General features: G+C 46.0%; 1 protein-coding gene across 3 annotated transcripts in view; it reads right to left on the bottom strand.

The window, feature by feature from the left end:
- Window positions 1–18,209, bottom strand: part of ADGRG2 (adhesion G protein-coupled receptor G2) — a 267,587-nt gene that overhangs the window by 144,837 nt on the left and 104,541 nt on the right. For all 3 annotated transcript variants that reach the window (XM_063955727.1, XM_063955726.1, XM_063955728.1), the window contains exon 4: window positions 12,750–12,779. In XM_063955727.1, the coding sequence (XP_063811797.1) occupies window positions 12,750–12,779 (30 nt within the window). The remainder of the gene's footprint in view (window positions 1–12,749; window positions 12,780–18,209) is intronic.

Consider the following 18,209-nt stretch of genomic DNA (forward strand, 5'->3'; position numbering starts at 1 on the left):
TTAAAATATCTATATCTATGTATAATATAGTCCACATGAAAACCTTCCCCTACACACCAGTGTAAAATATGCAGTCAGCACCTACATAAAAACTGATGATGTAATAAAATAAAATTTGATGTAAAATCAACTTAATGTGTTTTAAATTGGCATAAACATTGGCAATACCTCTGGTATTCTGTTGGCACTCTGAAGTACTGAGGACGTGAACTTGGTGCAGGGGAGGTTGGGCCCAAAGGCAGTCTGAGCCCCATAGCAACGCCAGGCACCTGCAGGGAAAGCAGCATGCATGTGATGGAAGGCGGGACCAGGGGGCTTCCGAAGGGGATGGGCCCTTGCCATTCAGTCTGACCTTTTCCTGCTTCTTGACTAGAGCCCGCAGCTGGTAGCAGCCAGGGTACTGGAATATGAGCCAGTCTGACTCTTCATTAGTGATGATATTGCAGGTCCCTTCATTGTGATGGACCTCCTGGGCAGGAGCAAAGGGGCAGTTACCCACCATGATTTCTGTTGGTTAGGCAAATACTGTGTTTTACACCCCCCACCCCCCTCCTCCCCTCCATGACCTTCTACACAAAAGTGAATGGGGCTGAATGAAATGGAAATGGGGATGAAGCGATAATACAGTAGCTTTATTTGAACTGTTGTCGTTTCTGTTTATCAAAAAATGAAGTAATTTTCTTCTTGCAAATGCATTTGCACTCATTTTGCTGTCACAAATTGCAGTAAACATAAGCAGACACACAAGACCAGGAAGCTGCAGTTCCCATTGCCCGTTGTTGTACGTTGTACGACAATGGAAAAGAGTGGTTTAAAATGCTAGCAGCAGTCTTATTGTCACCAGATTGTAGGGTAGACAATGGTTGCCTTCGTAGGTAAGAGCCATGGCGCCCAGAGCAGGCTCATGTCATACACACATTGACACACATGACATCACAAATCAGTTACTGCCCTATGAATCATTCGCTCCAAAACCCATTAACAGCCAGGCCCCCCACCAGAATCCATTAACTTGTTCTCAATTCTATCATCATTTCACCCTCCCAGTGCCAAATAACGTTGTCATACACATTATTTATCAGCCACCATAAATATCTTCTCACACATTAAACTGTACATTTTTAAGATGACAATTGAATTTATCTACCTAACAGCTATTGTGCTAATTGGTAGATACCCCTTTCCCCCAATGAAAATGTTAATTCCAATAAAAGGATGAGATTGGGGGGATGGTGGTGGTCAGGGACGGATTGGCCATAGGCTTTTCAGGGAAGGTCCCCAGTGGGCCTGTTGACAGTGGGGTTGGATGAACTATTTGACATGCTGGAAACAGGGCAGGTTCAATTACGCGTGTTACACAGCCAAATAGGGCGCCACACAGAGGGCGCTCTGGCCACGACATGCTAGTAATCGCACGCCATAGGAGGAGAGGCGACAGGGTGTCCGAGTACTTGGATCCCCCCTCCCAACCCCCCGCGCTTTCCCACCCGTCCATTGGCGCTGTGTGACGGAGTAGCTCAGCCTCACTCTGAAGGCTGTGTGTGTCTGTAACACTGGGCAGAAGCTGTAGCCTCCTTAGCTTTATACCCCTTTCACAAAAATAACCTGGTATCGACCCGACATATTGGCGGATTGACATGGGTCAGTGTGCGATGTGAAAGGGGCCTTGGAGAATTCCCGGGTCGCCTGACCCGGTAACTCAACCCGGGTAATAAGAAGGGTTATTCCCGGGTTGAATACCGGGTCAGTGGCAGTGTAAACGGGTTTCCTGGTCGATGCGACCGGGAACCCGTTTACTACATAGAGAGAGGCAGCGCAGAGATGAGCTCATCTCCTAGCGCCGCCCCCACCCCCGCCGCTATGGCAACCATCCGGCATATTGCCAGGTCGGGAAGCCAGCAGAGAGGCTACAAAGCCGGATCCCACCCGAGAAGGACCCGTTTCCAATTCCAGGGTGGGATCCAGTATTGGAGATCTGAAAAGGGTATTACAGGAAGAGGCTGGGCTGGCTGTATGTAGGGGGCACTACAGCAGGCAGCTCCTCTCGGGCGGTGCTGCATCTGCCATGTGCTTTTGTCACAGAGCTTGAGACTCAAGCCTGCAGCAGGTTTGTGTTTTGCCTTCCTGGGGTGCTGCCATGAGGGAGGAGTGTGACGGGGTGAGTCATTAATAACTGGCTGGGTGAGCCACTGTACCACTATCTTCCCTCCCTATGTCTGTCTCTATCTCCTTCCCCATGTCCCCCTATCTCCCAATGTGTCTGTATCTCTACCCATGTACAGTGCATCCAGAAAGTATTCACAGCACTTCACTTTTTCCACATTTTGTTATGTTACATCCTTATTCCAAAATAGAATACATTCATTTTTCCCTCAACATTCTACACACAATACCCCATAATAACAGCGTGAAAAGTTTTTTTTTAAGATTTTTGCAAATTTATTAAAAATAAAAAAACTGAGAAATCACATGTACATAAGTAGTCACAGCCTTTGCTCAAAACGTTGTTGATGAACATTTGGCAGCAATTACAGCCTGAAGTCTTTTTGAAAATGATGCCACAAGCTTGGAACACCTATCTTTGGGCAGTTTCGCCCATTCCTCTTTGCAGCACCTCTCAAGCTCCATCAGGTTGGATGTGAAGGGTGCACGGCCATTTTTGGATCTCTCCAGAGATGTTTAATCGGATTTAAGTCTGGGCTCTAGCTGGGCCACTCAAGGACATTCACAGAGTTGTCCTGAAGCCACTCCTTTGATATCTTGGCTGTGTGCTAAGGGTCGTTGTCCTGATGAAAGATGAATAGTCGCCCCAGTCTGAGGTTGAGAGTGCTCTGGAGCAGGTTTTCATCCAGGATGTCTCTGTACATTGCTGCATTCATCTTTCCCTCTATCCTGACTAGTCTCCCACTTCCTGCCGCTGAAAAACACACAGAATGATGCTGTCACCACCATGCTTGTAGAGCCCCGTGTACCTCGCAGAAACAGTTTTAACAAAGGTAAGTTCTTACCATAAAACTAGTTTTCTGCTGCGGGGTACACTGGGCTCCACAAGGAATGGACTATGGGGATGTCCTAAAGCAGTTCCTTATGGGAGGGGACGCACTGTAGCGGGCACAAGAACCCGGCATCCAAAGGAAGCATCCTGGGAAGCAGCAGTATCTAAGGCATAGAACCTTATGAACGTGTTCACAGAGGACCACGTAGCCGCCTTGCACAATTGTTCAAGGGTCGCACCACGTTGGGCCGCCCAAGAAGGTCCAACAGGCTGAGTACAATGGGACTTAATGTGATCAGGAGCAGAGAGACCAGCCTTCACATAAGCATGTGCAATCACCACTCTAATCCATCTGGCCAGAGTTTGCTTGTGAGCAGGCCAGCCCCGTTTGTGAAACCCAAACACAACAAAAAGAGAATCAGATTTCCTAATAGGAGCAGTTCTCTTCACATAGATACGGAGAGCCCGTGCCACATCCAAAGACCGCTCATTGGGAGACAGAAAAGGAGAAACAACTGCCGGAACTACAATCTCCTGATTAAGGTGGAACGAAGAAACCACCTTAGGTAGACAGCTGGGACGAGTCCTAAGAACCGCCCGGTCACGGTGAAATATCAGATATGGGGAACTACAGGACAAGGCACCCAAATCCGACACTCTTCTAGCTGAAGCAATAGCCAGCAGAAACACCACCTTAAGGGAAAGCCACTTAAGGTCAGCTGAACCAAGGGGTTCAAACGGAGACTCTTGTAACGCCTCCAAAACCACCGACAAGTCCCAAGGAGCCACAGGCGGGACATAGGGAGGTTGGATACGCAACACGCCCTGAGTAAAGGTATGCACATCAGGTAAGGTCGCAATTTTTCTCTGAAACCACACCGACAAGGCAGATATTTGAACCTTGAGGGAGGCCAGACGCAGGCCTAAGTCCAGGCCCTGCTGAAGGAAAGCCAACAACTTGGCTATACTAAACTTGGAAGCGTCATAATCGTTAGATGCGCACCAAATAAAGTAAGAAAGCCAGACCCTATAGTAAATCCGAGCCGGTTTCCGGGCCCGCAACATAGTTTGAATGACCGCCTCAGAAAACCCTTTAGCCCTTAAGAAGGAAGCTTCAAGAGCCACGCCGTCAAAGACAGCCGGGCTAGGTCCTGGTAGACACAGGGGCCCTGAACGAGGAGGTCTGGGCGTTGTGGAAGTAGAATTGGACGCTCTGACGATAGGCCTTGCAGGTCTGAGAACCAGTGCCGTCTGGGCCACGCTGGAGCTATGAGAAGCAAAATTCCCTTTTCTTGCTTGAACTTCCGAATTACCCTGGGCAGGAGTGACACCGCAGGGAACATGTACGGCAGCCGAAAACTCCACGGTACCGCCAGCGCATCCACGAATGCTGCTTGTGGATCCCTTGTCCTTGCTCCGAAGACCGGAACCTTGTGATTGTGTCGAGACGCCATCAGATCTACGTCTGGAAGGCCCCACCTTTCCACTAGGAGTTGAAACACTTCTGGATGGAGGCCCCACTCGCCGGCATGCACGTCCTGACGACTGAGAAAGTCAGCTTCCCAATTCAGGACTCCCGGAATGAATATTGCCGATATGGCCGGTAGATGGCGTTCTGCCCACTGTAGAATCCGTGAGACTTCCTTCATTGCTAGGCGGCTTCGAGTGCCGCCTTGATGATTTATGTAAGCCACTGTGGTGGCGTTGTCCGACTGTACTTGAACAGGATGGTTCTGAATTAAATGCTGGGCTAGGTTCAAGGCATTGAAGACCGCCCGCAACTCCAGAATATTGATCGAGAGGAGGGACTCCTCCTTGGTCCACCACCCCTGAAGGGAGTGTTGCTCCAGCACCGCGCCCCAACCTCTTAGACTGGCATCTGTCGTCAACAGGACCCAGTCGGATATCCAGAACGGACGGCCCCTGCACAGTTGTTGGTCCCGGGACCACCAGAGCAGCAACAGACGGACCTCCGGAGTCAATGAGATCATTTGAGACCTGATCCGGTGAGGAAGGACGTCCCATTTGGCTAGAATCAGCCTCTGGAGAGGGCGAGAGTGAAATTGAGCGTACTCCACCATGTCGAATGCTGACACCATGAGGCCCAGCACCTGCATCGCTGAATGTATCGACACTTGTGGACGAGATAGGAAGCAACGAATCCTGTCCTGAAGTTTCAGGACTTTCTCCTGAGACAGGAACAACCGCTGGTTGTGAGTGTCCAATAGTGCTCCCAGATGCATCATGCTCTGAGCAGGGATCAGGGATGACTTCTTCCAGTTGATGAGCTACCCGTTGGCTTGCAGAAACCGGACCGTCATGTCTAGATGACGCAGGAGAAGTTCTGGGGAATTTGCCAGGATTAACAAGTCGTCCAAATACGGCAGTATCCTGACCCCTTGACGGCGGAGTACCACCGTCATCACCGCCATGACTTTTGTAAAGACTCGCGGAGCCGTTGTTAAACCAAAAGGTAACGCACGAAACTGGTAATGGCAGTTGCCAATCGCAAATCTCAGGTATTGCTGATGAGACACTGCTATAGGAATATGCAGGTAAGCATCCTGTATATCCAGGGAGACCATGAAGACCCCAGGTTCCAAGGCCAGAACTACAGAGCAAAGGGTTTCCATCCGGAACTTGGAAACCTTCACAAACCTGTTCAATGCCTTGAGGATGAGAATGGGCAGGGAGGACCCATTCGGTTTTGGGACTAGAAACAGCGGAGAATAGTACCCCTGGCCTCTCTGCGCAAAGGCACCTGTACTTTGACTCCTGTATCCAGGAGGGTCTGTACCACCGAATGTAGAGTGTTTGCCTTTGTCTTGTCCAACGGGACATCTGTCTGGCAAAATCGATGAGGGGGTCGGTTTTTGAAGGCTATGGCGTAACCTCGAGTGACGACTTCCCGTACCCAGGCATCTGAAGTGGTCTTCAACCATTCCTGGGTATACCATAGAAGCCGGCCTCCCACCCTGGGATCCCCCAGAGGGAGGCCCGCCCCATCATGCGGCAGGCTTATCTGTCTTGGAAGCTGGCTGACGGGCCGCCCAGGCTATTTTGGGCTTAGGCTTACCAGGTTTGGAAGTGCGGGCCTGCTTGTTGTACGCCTGACCTTTTTCTTTACCTGAAGGACGAAAGGGGCGAAAGGAAGTACCTTTAGCCTTCGACACAGAAGGAGCAGTACTTGGCAGACAGACAGTTTTGGCAGTAGCCAAGTCAGCCACAATCTTATTTAAATCCTCCACAAACAGAATATCTCCCTTAAAATGGAGCACCTCCAGGGTTTTTCTAGAGTCCAGATCCACAGACCAGGATCTCAGCCACAATATCCGGCGAGCCAGGACTGACGTAGTAGAGGACTTGGCTGCCAGGATACCGGCATCAGAAGCCGCCTTTTTAATATAACGAGAAGCTGTGACAATATAAGACAAGCATTGTCTAGCATGGTCAGAGGAGATTTCAGCATCTAACTCCAAGGTCCATGCTTCAATGGCCTCTGTATCCCAAGTAGCTGCAATAGTGGGCCTTTGTGCAGCACCCGTGAGGGTGTAAATCGCTTTCAGACAACCCTCCACACATTTATCCGTAGGCTCTTTTAGAGACCTGACGGTGGTGACCGGTAGAGCTGAGGAAACCACCATCCTAGCCACATGTGAGTCCACTGGAGGAGGCGTTTCCCAATTCTTAGACGGCTCCGGCGCAAGGGGATAGTGAGCCAGCATCTTCTTTTGAGGCACAAACTTCGTACCCGGGTTTTCCCAGGGTTCCTGACGTATATCAATTAGGTGGTCAGAGTGAGGTAAAACTTGTTTAATCACCTTCTGATGCTTGAACCTATCTGGTTTCTTAGGAGGAACGGATGGCTCGGGATCATCCGTAATTTGTAAAATTAACTTAATAGCCTCCAAAAGATCAGGAACATCCACATGTGAACCACCCTCCCCATCAGCCGTATCTGAGTCAGAACCTGTGGGGTCAGTGTAAGTGCCGTCTTCATCCGACGAGGTGTCAGTGACAACAGTGGATTGTGAGGAGACAAGCGCTCGCTTAGAGGACCCCTTGGACGTAGGCGAGCGACAGTCAGACTTTTTAGTAGTCAGGGACTGGTTCAACTTCTTTATTTGAGCAGATAAATCGTCCGCCCACGGCGGGTTAGCTGCAGGGACCACAAACGGTTGCACCGGCATTGGGGGTCCCATAGGGGGTGTTAGTTTATGAACTAGCGTATGCAGAAGCGTGGAAAAAGCGGCCCACGGCGGGTCATTATTTGCCCCCGTTGCCACCGTCCCACTGATGGGCAAGGAGCCCCCAGAACCAGAGCCCAACGCTGCTATATTCTCCTCATAGGTATCTGCGGCTTCAGCAACACCGGCAGTGTGTTCAGCCCCAGAACCATTACCCTCAGAAGCAGACATGATATAACTTGCAGTATCAGGTAACACAGTACAATTTGTCAGCAGCACAATACCTCTAGCCCAAACCCCTGTGCAGTGTAGTCAGCACCAGCAGAGATAAAGGAGAGACATGGTGACTAAATCACAGAGAAAAATACGTAATACAGTATATCTTTGTGAAAATCCTATATTAGATAAAACCTGACGCACCAAGCCCCCTCAGGTTATAGAATATAGGGATAGCAGGTTGAGTGAAAGACACGAAATGGACACCACTCAGCTATCAAATGCACACACAAATAGTCACAGTCTGTACAATGCAGAGGTTATTACTAACAATAATACTGCACTGGACTAGCTTACACAGCTATATAACAATAGATATAACAGTACACAGTAAGAACTGGATGTATATCACAGTGTAATTGTACTAGGAAACCCTGACTAAGTGCACTCTTTCTTAACTAACACTGACTAAAAAAGGTAGGTAGAATACTTAAGTGTCTTGTAAAGTCACAGCACTGACAACCAGGCGGCTTTACATAGGAGGATTTGCCCAAGCATTCCCAGGAACAGTGAACTGAGGGATAATGGCGCCACAGACACTGCCAGGGAGTGAGGGAGAGACAGATATGCAGCTCCAGGCCGGGAACATTTGCAGAAAATGGCGCCCTGGGGCTGGGGGAGGGGCTTCAGGTCCAAGCTCTATCCCCCTGCTGGCAAAACCACCGGGTACTGCGGGCTCTAATAAAACGGTTTATAGAGAAAACCTGACCTGTCCCATGCCCTGGTGATCTAGTGGGATTGCCTGTACTGCCACAGTGTCCACCGCCAGCGTGCGCAGCCCGCCTCCCACTGACCTCGCCGGATCACGATAAAGACCGGGTCCCGCAAGCGAGACCCACTTACCACCTCCCGAAGCGCGGCCACGCGATCCCGGAGAGCCCCCGTCGTGTGTGCCTGACAAGGAGAAAACCGGAGCCTCCTGCTGTAGTTACCCGGCATCCAGGGCTCGGGAGTGTACAGCGCTGCTGGGGAGAGCCGGAGCTGCAGCCGTGAATGTCCACTGACATGTAACACAGCTGCTGCCCTTGAAGTCTTCACTTTTTTCCTCAGAAAAAAAGCTCTTCTTAGGGCTGCCTGGAGCAGCCCCTCTGTTAAGTGCCTGCTACTGCAGCACCAACTACAAAACTGAGATCCTGTGCAGGGAGGCGGGGTGATATAGGAGGCGGCGCTATGCATTCTGGGAACAGTCAAAGCTTTGAGCCTGTTGGTGCCTCGGATCAAGATCCTACTCTACACCCCATTGTCCATTCCTTGGGGAGCCCAGTGTACCCCGCAGCAGAAAGGTCGACGTGAATTTTTTATGGAGGAGTTTGTGTCGTTTTCTTCGTAGAGTGATCGGGAACCCCAATTAGTTACCGTTCCCAATCGTAATCCATGTGGATCGTTAAGTATGAAAAGGTAAAAAAAAAAAAAAAAGTGAAAAACTTATGTTGACCTTTTGACATGTCGACCTAGAACATGTCGACATAGAGACCCTGTCGACCAATAGTGGTCGAACTAGATAGTGTCGACCTATTTACTGTCGACCTTGAGACCGGATCCCATTTCAGCAAGTGAGATCAAAAGGCTTTGGTGTTTCAAGCCTTGAGTGGCAATGGGTTACAAAGTATGCTATGATGCCGCTGCAACGATACATGCAAAGATAACCTGTACATGCAATATATCACCTACAAAGGAGTCACTCTTCAAAGGGGTGGCACTTGACATACCGGCTGTTGGGATCCCAGAGCTCACCATACAGACGCTGGAATCCTGACCGCCGGTATACCGACAAGTATTCTCCCTCTTAGGGTGTCCACGACACCCCTGGAGGGAGAATAAATAATGCACCACGGTGCTCACAGCGCGGTGAGCGTAGCGAGCCCGCAAGAGGCTCTTTTGCGCTCACCCCACTGCCAGAATTCCGGTGGTCGGGATCTCTGTGCCAGTATGCTGGGTGCCAGGATCCCAAATGCCAGGGAAACATACCACACCTCTTCAAAGAGGTGTAATCTTCCACTTTACAAAGGACCCACAGCAGAAGCAAACTTCCCAAAACGTCTTTTAAACGGGATAACCGTTGATTTCAGCGCATTCATGTTTTTTTGTGACTGTTCCTTAAGATGAATATCAGTTTTATTACAAAGGTTGAGGAGGTAGTCAAAATCTCAATCTGCCAATGCATCCTTTCCATAAGCAATGTCTGTGTTAATTTATTCACGCCAAGCTCGAAAGCTCACAGTATGCATGAAAATAAATTGTGTACTGACTGATCAAGATGGCCGTAAGTGTAACTGGCCTGCAGTGTCAGAAGGTACCTGGCCAAGCTTGCTAAACTGTTTTTTTAAATGACTTTGATAAAGTCAGTAATGTTATATACTGTAGAAGTGGATAATTTATTTTACACAAGGGTGAGGCTCAAGAGTTTTATCAATGAGGAGAAACAGGATTTATGCCACCTTGGCACACTCTGATACCAAGTTACAATGCTGAATCAAACATTAATAGAGGAAACGTCTATAGGCCTACTTATTCCCACTGTAATGAGGTGGTGATGGTGTATGGAGGGAAAACACTCTAGAATCACTGGTATGGCCGGAATAGGAACATAACAAGTACTTGAAACTGGACTTCCTTTGGAAAATGTCTGCTGGGGGCTCATGTGGGTAAGATCGTCTTTTATTATCTTTTAAAAATATAATACTACTTTGCCTCCTGTCTCCCCTCTAAATCAGAGAGGTACTTAACACCTGAATATTGCAATGCACTTTCCCTGCTCTGTATGAAGACAGAAAGTCTTTTCCTCCCAATAATATGTTTCTGATTCAATTGTTTTAACCCGCTGCTATCACTAGGGGGTGCAAAACGGAGCAATTCAATTGTTACTCCATTTAGACGCCAGGTAGCCGTGGAGCTGACATTGCGCCTCCTGAAGTGCCAGAAGAAGTGTGTGTTAAATCGGTACTTTGGGCGTCCAAACGGGAGTTTGGATGCCCAAAGATGGACTTCCGACGGATTTAGCTGTTTTATACGGCTAATCCCTGTCTCTTTGAGCACGACATGTGCGATCTGCATGGGTGCCCAATCATTAATTGAATTGTGACAATTGTTTAGGCAACTAAACAATCCCTTTAGAGATTTTTAGAAGCCCAAAACAATTAAATCGACCAAAAAGACTTCTATGCTCCAGAGATTGGGTATCATCCCTATATTGACAATGACATGTTTTTTGCATGTGCTTATTGCATTTCATCTAGCTACACTTAGACTAAAATAATTAAAAGGCTTCAAAACACACTAAAGTGATGCATGCAATAAAGACATTTGCAACGTTCTCTCACTGGTTAACCTAAGACATGAAATAAACTAATTAAAACATTATATTAGGTTAAAAAAAAATGGAAACATAACAATCAACAAAGGGGTTACTTGTAATCAGTAACTTTTAGTGATTATTTTTAGTAAATTCTAAATCAATAATTCATCAAAATAAACATGACTAATGGAAGAGTACACCTAAATAGTTTTATTGTACTTAGGAACTTAAGTGACATATATGGAATAATTATATGGTACAGGTGTAACGCCAGCGCTTTCTAGAGGAGATCATCTCCAAGTGCCAGCTCTTCCTATGCTGTAAACGGGTCCCGAGTCAGATAAACCTGGGTAACCCATTTACACTGAGCCTTGCCCGGGCCCTTCCATGGTAAAAACCCAGCTTGCTAGCAGGGATGTATTCCCGGGTCACTGGACCCAGGTTGACCAGTTTTCACTGACAAAAATCCTGGGTTCACGTGCAATAACTAAGGATTTTCACGTCCGTGGAAGAGACAGATAAGTGGGAAAAAATGGACCTCTGCACCAGACAATAACTTTATCATCTTTTTCTCCACATATGCACCCCTTTTTACAGACTGTATTCAATTGTTTAAAAAAGTCGCTTGGGTGTCTGTTTCATCCTATTAGATAGGAACACCCCCCCCACCCCTTCCCTTCCTGAGTTTGCATATATACAAGCTATATGGTGCAGTGTGATGGATGTGCACATTTGAGCTCAGGATTATATGAAGACTTTGGACATATCTGCCAAATGGAAAATCAAGAATAGTTAGGACGCACTTTTGGCCCAACCAAAAAACAGACATTTTAGATAAAGCCACTCATCATGTACTTTTATAGCGGATGTGGATCAATAGGTCCACAGTAACAAAATAGATAGTCAATAGGTCGACCCCAAATGGTCAACATGTGAAAGGTTGCAGGGTCAAAAGGTAGACAGTATAAACGGGCGACAGGTACAAAAGGTCGACATGAAAATGGCAAGACACAAGTGTTTGGGGGTCATTTTTTATGTTACACCATATCTGACCCAAATCAGTGAAAACGCGCTCACCATGCCTCGCTCAGCACAGGTTACTATTCCCAATCGTAGTCCACGTGAATGGTAAATAATAAAGAAGTTGAAAAAAACAAAACAACTTACGTCGATCATTGTCATGTCAAGAACGGATGGTGTAATGATTAGCATTACTGCCTCACAGTACTGAGGTCATGGGTTCGATTCCCACCATGGCCCTGTGTGGAGTTTTTATATTCTCACTGTACTTGCGTGGGTTTCCTCTGAGTACTCCGGTTTCCTCCCACAATCCAAAAATATACTGGTAGGTTAATTGGCTCCCTACAAATTAAAATTAGCGTGTGTGTGTGTGTGTGTGTGTGTGTGTGTGTGTGTGTGTGTGTGTGTGTGTGTGTGTGTGTGTGTGTGTGTGTGTGTGTGTATATGTGGTAGGGAGTATAGATTGCGAGCTCCACTGGGGCAGGGACTGATGTGAATTTCCAAATATGCGGAATATGTGTGCGGTACATAAATAACTGGTAATAAATAAATAAAGGTCAACCTTTTGAACCTGTCAACCTTAAGCACTGTCTACCTTTTAACTGTTGACCATTTGACTTTGACCGTGTCGACCTTTTGCATGTTGACCACTTGTCTATGTTTTTACTGTAGATCTAGAAACCAGATACCTCTATAGCCACTACGCAAAACCTACAAAGCCACTACAAAAACAGGCCGTGAGGATGCACACTGCAATAATATAGGTGTATTTGTGACTACAAAGTTCCCTCCACACCAATATTTTTCGGGTTTATAAATGACCCCGTGTCTTTTCATGCAAGGAGACTGTAGCTGTTAGAAATGGCCAGTTAAGCAATGGTTGTTTATTTTAAGTGGACAATCTGTAATCTCTGTAATAGATAAGTACGAAATATATTTACAGAATAGTTTTGAAATCTGATTAGAGGAAACTTACCAGAAGTTGTGATTTCTGATTTCTTATTTGCTGTAGTAAAAAGAAAAGAAAATTCAGTTGCATTGCATATAAGACACGTCTTCCACATCAGTTACCACAAGAGGGCAATATTTGCTTAATGTTACCGTATCGCCATTTTCAGACTAGATTACACTATAGTACAGTACAGTCATTCAGGTATACGGTTTACTTGACTGGCTGTTAAAAAATTAGCTTGGTGCAGTAAGATCTTTAGGATAACAAAAATAACAGGTAATCTGATAGTACGGAAGATAGAACACTACTTAGCAGCTATTTCCCATAGACTATCCCAAATCATTAATGAGCATTTCAAAATAATAAATTAAACCAATACTGGTTTTGATAGGGATGGTTTTCCATCTATTTCCCTGACAACTGTCGTGAATATTTCAGATTGCAGCAATAAAGTGCTGGGTGAAAAATAAACTATGGAGTAGATATATCCAGTCTTCTAAAGAATGGAGAAGTAGACAACATAAGATGCTCACAGTAACCAATCAGCTTCTAGCTAGCATTTATCTAGTACACAGGTTCTCAAACTCGGTCCTCAGAACCCCACACGGTTCATGTTGTGCAGGTCACCTGTAGATTTTTAAAATGTGACAGTTGGTGATACACAGTGCAGCTGCGGGTGACCTTGAAAAAGTGAACCGTGTGGGGTCCTGAGGACCGAGTTTGAGAACCACTGATCTAGTACATTATATAAAATGAAAGGTAGAAACTGATTGCTTTCTATAGGCAACTTCTCCACTGTTTACAAAACTCAATAGATCCCCCCTTATAGCTTCTATCATACCTCATTTTGCTGACATACTAATCAGAGGTGGAACTACCATTGGTGCAGCCCACTACTGCTCAGACAAGCAATGAGTTATCCCCTGGACCCCCATTTTGAACAATATTGGATAAATAACCCAGTGACTGAGGACCTGCACCTTACCTTAGGTAGAAGTAAAAAATAGAAGCTTCCTTTGGTGCGCCAAGCTGCCCTCCCAACAATTGCATAGAAAGGAGTGACTCCCTCACTCTATAACAGTCGATATACAAAAAAATATGCAAGCATCACAAAAAGGCGCTTAGTAACTTAAAACAAAGTGAGAACAATAATATGGTAGTTACGTACCTGTTAAAAAACAGTTTTCAGCACGTATCTCCTCTCTCTGGATGATACTTCTCAGGCTCAGAAACGCCACAGAATAAAAACTCCTATTGTTTTAGTAGTTTTTATTCTGTGGAGTTTCTATTCTGTGTGGTTTTTTGTGAATAAATGAACATATTACACGAAAATCCGACACGTTTTATCTTTTATGGTCATCGTGAATGAGGCGTTTGGAAAAAGGAAAAGCCTGAGAAGTATCATCCAGAGAGAGGAGATACATGCTGAAAACTGTTTTTTTAACAGGAACGTAACTACCATATTATTGTTCTCACTTTGTTCTAAGTTACTAAGCGCCTTCTTGTGATACTTGCATAATTTTTTGTATACCTTACCTTAACTAGACAGGGCTGACTTTGTGTGTGCCGGACTGATTGAGAAGTCCTGCCACTTATCAGTGCTGATGATCACAGCCACTTACTGCCACTAATTCAGACACTTGTGTAACTGGCACTGTCAGAGTCTGCCTGGCTGAGTGCCAAATTGTTTTCCACACCACACAGGATGCTGTGCTTGTACCTCAGTCACCCACTGTCTCTCCATCACCCATTGCATCCCCTGTCACCCTCTGCCTCCCCTTGCCTTCTGCTGTCACTCTCTACCTCTATGTTAAACTCTGCATCCCGCTTCCTTACGCTGTCAGCCTCTGCCGTGTGGCCTATTGTGGACTTGGGTTGGGATGGAGGAGGGATCCCAATGATGTTTTTGCACCTGGGCCCACCACTCACAAGTTCCACCTCTGATGCTAATTAAGCCTATTCTTTCTACAAAGACATCACCTCCAAGTCTGAGCTGATCGGGATCTCACTAAGAGTGTAAAACAGTGTTTCTCTCCTGTACTCAAATGTCACCTCAACAGCAGCTAAAACAACAAATTTTCTCTGCCTAAAGGAAATGACATCTCTCACAAAAGTCCAAAATTAGGCAGAACAGTGCCAATTGTAGAAGACTGTCCTGATCGCTAGCAATTTTGTATAGCCAGCCAGAATGTTGAGAAGTATGTGTTCCACTGACTGGGGTGTAACTGTGCAACTGGTGAATAAGTAAAGCAGAAATGTTATCAGAGAGAGGGGAGTAGATGTGGGGATGGTTGGTCGTTTCATAATAATTAAGAATCCCCTTCCCCTAGAAGGATAAAAGTACACTATGCACTAAAAGCAACACCCACCTAGCAGCAACACCCACCTATATGACTTCATCATAACCCCTTTTTGTGTATAACACGACAGAGCACACTCAGGGGCAGATGTATTAACCTGGAGAAGGCATAAGGAAGTGATAAACCAGTGATATGTGCAAGCTGATAAAGGCACCAGCCAATCAGCTCCAATATGTAAATTAACAGTTAGGATCTGATTGGCTGGTGCCTTTATCATCTTGCACATATCACTGGTTTATCACTTCCTTATGCCTTCTCCAGGTTAATACATCTGCCCCTCAATTTCCCAAGTCAGTGGTGTAACACTCCACCACCCAGAACATTAGCAAATTTAGGAGACCTAGAAATGCTTTTCTACCTTTCCAAAAGGAATTCAAAAGCAGATGGCCCAGCATTGTAAGGGCCCTCTTCCCTGTGGGCCCCACAGCCTCTAAATATGCAGCAACAGCTGTAGTTCCACCACTGTCCTGGGTCACATCATAAGGCATATGCTGGAACATTAATAATTATGGAACCTCGCATGCCATCAACACGATTGATAACGCCAGACATTTAAATTTTCCTAAAAATAGATACAAAAATATAAGGTTGTCATGTCTAATACTAGGGAGATTAACAGCGATCAGACACTACAAGTGACCGATTCATGTCAGTGCGAGGTACCTGAAATCTGGAGTGACATGCAATTGCACAGCTTTCCAAATATTATGATACAGAATTTTGCTTGTTTTCTGCAAGTATATGTATCATACATATGTATGCGTTGTGAGTTAAAACAAGCTAAATTTACCTGCTTAAAATACATATCCCACAGTGTATTAGCCGATGAAGTTCAGTAGGAACCCGGAACCTCACTGCTAACTGACTCACCCCATTATAATGCAAAAGCACTTGTATTGCTGGCATTACAATGATCTCTACTGCTAGCAAGTAGGACAGGGATACAAATAGCTTTGGTATTGTTTTTCTTAATAAGCTATAACTAATTAACCACAAAAGCAGTCACAAAATATTAATTCGCAAAACCAACCAGGAGACATAACCAAATGCTAGGGGAAAAAAATTAAACACCGTTTATTTAGGCCTCACCATTTTCCAAGTGAGTCATTCAACTCCGTTCAGAAAAACATGAGTTTCCAGTTCTCTCTGTGATGTTGCCTGTCTAGCAATGACTTTCCAGTCTGCACAGATATATTATGGTACTAGAAAAGGTCCCAGAGGATGGAGACTAGACCAATATTATGGAGAGCAGTAAAGCAGCATTTGAACACTTTATATTTTTTTCTTCTTAATAGTGGCAATAAAATTCCATTCAGGAAATTGAAACTCACACATTCTTGTGATAATTATTTATTTTTAGCCTTTAACGTGGCTTTATAATGTAAATAAATTAATAGGGACCTGGGCAAACTATAAAGTTAAGTGAAAGAGCCTTTATTTGACAGTAATAGCACATACCTTGGACTAGAAAAACCCATTCATGGGGGCTAATCAGCAGAATTTGCTATCCTTTGGATTGCATGCTGGGGGCCGCCCAGCATGCTGACCGGCGCTTCCCCCCCTTGATGAAGCAGAAACTGCTTCATCTTAAAAATTATTGATGCCTCCTGCCGGCGCAGCTTAGCTGCGGCCGCAGGAGACCTGGCGCCATCTTACCCATCGCGGCGGCTGCGTGTGACGTCAGGCAGCCGCCGCAATCACGCCCCCATTTGCACCACACCACCCACCGTTCGGCCGACTCCGCAACGCTCCGTCTCCTCCCTAGAAATGGAGCGTTGCCCGCCTTACCCCGCCCTGCGACCGCCTCTGCCTGATTGACAGGCAGAGGCAAACACATTTTCTGCCGCTGCCCTGCAGAAAATGCGGGCGCATGTGCAGGACGGGCACTACGCACGTGCCCGCATCTTTTCAGCAAAAAGTCCGGTTGGATCGCACACTGCGATCCAACCTGACTTAGCCCCATGATCTTGTCAAGGGATATTGCCACAATTTTTCCTCAATTTTGGCAAACATGCTTTTTACACAGTGCCTGATTAAGGGCCTAATTCAGACCTCATTGCTCCTCTGCGAATTTGCAGAGCTTTTGGATCGGACAGTCGCTGCGCAGCCAGAGTAAAAATCAGCCCGTGCAAGTCTGCGTATGCCGTGCGAAAAGCTTTGCAAATGCAGGTCAGCTACAGCTCACTCACCATCAAATGATTTTCCCACTGTGTGCAGTCTGTGCGCAGCCCAGGACTTACTCCTACAGTGCGAAAAAAAACAGGCTGATCGGGCTGGAGGTGACATCACACCCGCTCTGAAAACGCTTGTGAATGCCTGCGTTTTTACAGATACTCCCAGAAAGCGGCCAGTTACCACCCCCAAACTTTTGCTTCCTGTCAATCAATTTGCGGACGCCTAGCGCTAAAAAACGCAGGATTTTTTTCACAGTTGGCCTCGCGCCTGCGCATTACGATTCGTACGAATACGTAGTCATTCGATAATCAGGCGCTTTGCGATTTTGCACAGCAGCGATCAGGTCTGAATTAGGCCGTAAATGTGGGACATAAGACCAACTTACGGTCACAAAAATACGCTTTGTTTTACACCACAAGTGCAATAAAGCAAAGTGTAATTCTAAGCGGAGTACACCTGGCATCCTTACATATTTAGAGTACATTGTTCATTTTAACTTGATGTCGAGAAACCATTATAAATCAAAATCACTGCTTCTGCAAGTTGTTCTTGCTTATTAGCTTTTCTGCAAGCTAGGCAGATGATTAAAGCTGGCCACACATATTTGGGGCGATTCAATCATTATTTAGGCAGCGCCCAACAGCAAGAATTCAATTGTTCTGTTGTTCGGGCGCGATCACTGTCTGCACCATTTTTGCGGCTTCCTGAGGTGGTGAGCAAAAATGTGCAAATGTGTTTCATTTGGGTACCCAAACAGTTTTTTGGTGTTGCTTTTGGGTGCTTTAAAAGTAACAGGCATACAATCAGACCAACGATAAAATTGCTCTGATAGTCGCTTATTAAAATACATTTGTATCGCCCCAATAAGATTATAATTTCATCCAGCCAACTAGTTGAAACGTAAATCTGGTAAAATATGGGAGTGAAAGACAATCACAAAGTGGATGTA

Source organism: Pseudophryne corroboree, chromosome 2 (assembly GCF_028390025.1).
Source record: "Pseudophryne corroboree isolate aPseCor3 chromosome 2, aPseCor3.hap2, whole genome shotgun sequence".
NCBI lineage: Eukaryota > Metazoa > Chordata > Amphibia > Anura > Myobatrachidae > Pseudophryne > Pseudophryne corroboree.